This window comes from Atta colombica, unplaced genomic scaffold (genome assembly GCF_001594045.1).
Source record: "Atta colombica isolate Treedump-2 unplaced genomic scaffold, Acol1.0 scaffold252, whole genome shotgun sequence".
In the NCBI taxonomy this organism is placed as follows: domain Eukaryota; kingdom Metazoa; phylum Arthropoda; class Insecta; order Hymenoptera; family Formicidae; genus Atta; species Atta colombica.
In genome coordinates, this window is record NW_017259351.1 from 698,605 (window position 1) to 701,975 (window position 3,371).

General features: G+C 32.3%; 1 protein-coding gene across 8 annotated transcripts in view; it reads right to left on the reverse strand.

Moving 5' to 3' along the window:
* Positions 1 to 3,371, reverse strand: part of LOC108689013 (1-phosphatidylinositol 4,5-bisphosphate phosphodiesterase-like) — a 23,337-nt gene that overhangs the window by 4,408 nt on the left and 15,558 nt on the right. For 6 of the 8 annotated variants that reach the window (XM_018195597.1, XM_018195596.1, XM_018195602.1 and 3 more), the window contains 7 exons: positions 3,039 to 3,205; positions 2,499 to 2,709; positions 1,716 to 1,974; positions 1,215 to 1,415; positions 910 to 1,108; positions 606 to 763; positions 318 to 524 (listed from right to left, as the gene is read on the reverse strand). In XM_018195597.1, the coding sequence (XP_018051086.1) occupies positions 318 to 524; positions 606 to 763; positions 910 to 1,108; positions 1,215 to 1,415; positions 1,716 to 1,974; positions 2,499 to 2,709; positions 3,039 to 3,205 (1,402 nt within the window). The remainder of the gene's footprint in view (positions 1 to 317; positions 525 to 605; positions 764 to 909; positions 1,109 to 1,214; positions 1,416 to 1,715; positions 1,975 to 2,498; positions 2,710 to 3,038; positions 3,206 to 3,371) is intronic. The other 2 variants (XM_018195600.1, XM_018195599.1) reach the window with 1 other exon arrangement.

Consider the following 3,371-nt stretch of genomic DNA (forward strand, 5'->3'; position numbering starts at 1 on the left):
TATTGTTGAAAAGATAACGAATTAGTATTATATTAGTAAATCTTTATATATATGAAAAAATTCCACGAAATGTATAAACATATGAATGTTTAACTAATGTACATATTTTACCAACATAATTAAATTTTTTTGGTAAGTATTATAGAGAAATTGCATTTTTTAAAAATGCCATACAATTCATAAATGCCATAAACTTCATAATGTACATAATAAAAACGAGATGATAATAATCATTCTTATGCAAATTATTCGACTTTTCAAGTAGAATAGAAAAATATATTTCGAGAGTGACTTGGATTCAGGAAAAAAGAACGTACCTGAACGCTACATTGCGTAGCGATTACTCCATCCACGGGGCTTTCGGCAAAAGGATCGAAGCTTCTATCAGCGCGTCTCATGAAATCCGGCTTTAATAAATAGCCCGAAGATCCGTTGTACTCGAACTTGCCTTGATTCAATTGCATGGGTAGATCCGCAGTTTGAAAGTTCAGCGACACCATTTGGCAGCCAGCGTTCCAGAAGACCTGTTTCGCGACGATCGATCATTGAGACTTTTTTTCATGTTTCCCGTTGCACAAATTGCGCTCTACAAGTTCGTGCTTTACCTGTGGCATATAGTTGGAAGAGTCGGCTCGTGTACCTTTCGGATAAATCCGACTCATCTGCCGCTTGTTATAATTTACAAATTCAATGGCAGAAGTTTTCAAATAGGTCAAGCCAGCCGTTTCCGGGAAGGAAGACATATTGTAATGAATGTTCTTTTCTGAAATAGTACTTCATTTCTATAATTGACACTCATTGAAGAATACTTATAATACTGCAGCATAATTAAAGATAACTTATAATTTTGCAGAATAATTATAATTCTAAATAAAATATAATTTTCTCTCAAAAATACAAAAATTTCACCTTCAGCCTCATCGAAACTGACAAATTTTATAGGTTGCGCATAGTTAACCATGGAGGACAACCACGGATGTACATTAGTAGTACTTCCGATATAATTCTGAGCCACTGCCAACTCTATGCTTTCTCCAAATCCCACTGAACCAGTACCAGATTGCTGTTGCTGAATGCCCGCTGACGTTATAGATTCAGAATTATCTTCCTGTAGTCGAGGAGAAATATTTTATCAAAAGAAACTTTGATCGCTTAATTCGATTAAAGTGAAGGGGCACTATCATGCTCCATCTAAGGATCATAATGACTGTTACTTTTACCGGTGGCTGCTCCACAGCGACGGCGACTGTCGGCGGCGCACTGGCGTCTTCTTTGATCTCGTCCTCAATCACGAATTGACCTTGCATGAAGAGCTCCAATTCCTGCTTCTCGACTTCGGGTCTTAAGCGCTTGTTTTTAATGAGAATCTTGCGTTTCAGTACACTGGGTGGTGGCAGCGGTACTCCTGGCTCCAACTGTTAATAATGTTTTATCTATAAGTGCACTTAAAGCTACAATACAAAAAGCTAAACTAAAAAAGTTTTGAGTAATTAATTAATCATAAATGCGAGTTTGATACAAGAAATTAAAAAAAAAAACAAGAGAACAAAAAATTTTATTTATATTTTTATTCGTTGTTAGTATTATAAAATTTATTGTAATTATATATCTTAATAGCAATTGAAAATATTTATTGGAACAAATCTATGTACTCAGAAACTGTCATTAAAACATTTTACAATATCTGTGATTAATCGACACGCATAAGAACTTACAGGGTATTCTTTTAGAGATTCTTTCAACAACAGATCACCCAGAATTTCATCACAGTACTTGGCCAATTTATTTTGTTGCTTCTTGCTACAATGATTTTCGAAGCTGAGAATTACTGGATATTCCGATGTAACGAAGGCCGTGTCTCTGACTGCGTATATAACGTCCTTGAATAGAATGTCGGTACACATAGCTTTGCCATGAGTGATTATCGGTTCCTCATCTTCCCCTTTGCCGTCCCAACAATCCAATTCGACGCATCTTTAAATTTGAATTGAAAAAAAAAAGAGAAACTAAAATTGATAATTTGTGTAGTTATTGATTATTCGCTATTTTATTATAATAAAATAATTTTTCGATTATTTATATATATATATTAATATATAAAGTAATTTTCTCATATAAATTAATAAAGTAATAAATTAATAAATTAAAATTATTCTAAATATCACAAGCATCTAAATATAACATTTTAACAAGGATTTAATTTAACAAGAATTAAATATAATTTAATTCAAGATAAAAATAATAAGAAGAAACAAATATTTATTAAATTAATCCTTAAAACCTGTATTGTAATTTATTGTAAAAAATGAGTTAGAATGCTTTATTATTATAAAATAAAGATAGATGTATGGGTATATCGATCTAATGCATAATATTATATATTCAATCAGATACGTTGATAATCTAGCACAATCGATATAGCTATAAATATTGTATTGAAAATCGCTACAGTAAATTCGGAATAATCATTACTTTCATATTTATGTAATATTTGTTACCTGCATCCGGCTAATAGAACTTGTCTATACATTTCGACACTGCTTCTTCCACCAAATTGACGTCCGCTCAGGTATGTATTGTGGCTCGAATTGATGTAATAATGCGCAAGAGGTTGGTCCATATCCATATAAACGTCTAGTCTATCGAGGAAAACTGGCGCGTTTTCATCGGACATCAGGTACCTTATGAAGCCGTCCTTCGTCATCGTTCCTGGAAGCAATTATGTATAAAAAAAAGTTAATTTGAAGCTACAAGTTAAGGCGGTTCATTAATTCTTTAGTCTTAGCTAAGCCAAGTCAATTGAATTTTGCCAATTTAATTTTGCAGGTTCATTAAATTTACTCCGTCTTTGATATCTTTATGATAGTTTAATACCCTAATAACTTGTACATAGAGAGAGAGATAAGTGAAATATTTACAAAGAAATCAATATCTCGAGCTTCAGAAATACGAACGATCAAGTTTAATTTTAGATAGATTCGAGAAAACTGTTCGAGAGAAACATTTCGAGGATACGTGATTGTTTATCAAGCTCTTACTTTCATTACGAGCAACTTCATTCTGCTCGTAATCATTAATAATTTCCAGCGCGCGTTTCTCGTCATAGAGTGGATAGAGAATTTCGTTCAAAGTCGGATCCCTTTGCTTTTCGTTAAGAAAGGTGATCAGTTGCTCCAGGTTAATTGTATCGGCCTTGCCCTGCGTTCTAAAATTTTTGAGATAAATTAGTGATATGTTGTTTATCGTAAAACAATTATCTGTCCGTATCGTGTTAAAATGAAAAACTATAAAATATTGCAAAAAATAAAATGTAATAAAATGTATGCATAAAAATGTATACACATGTATAAAATATATAATTATATATATAT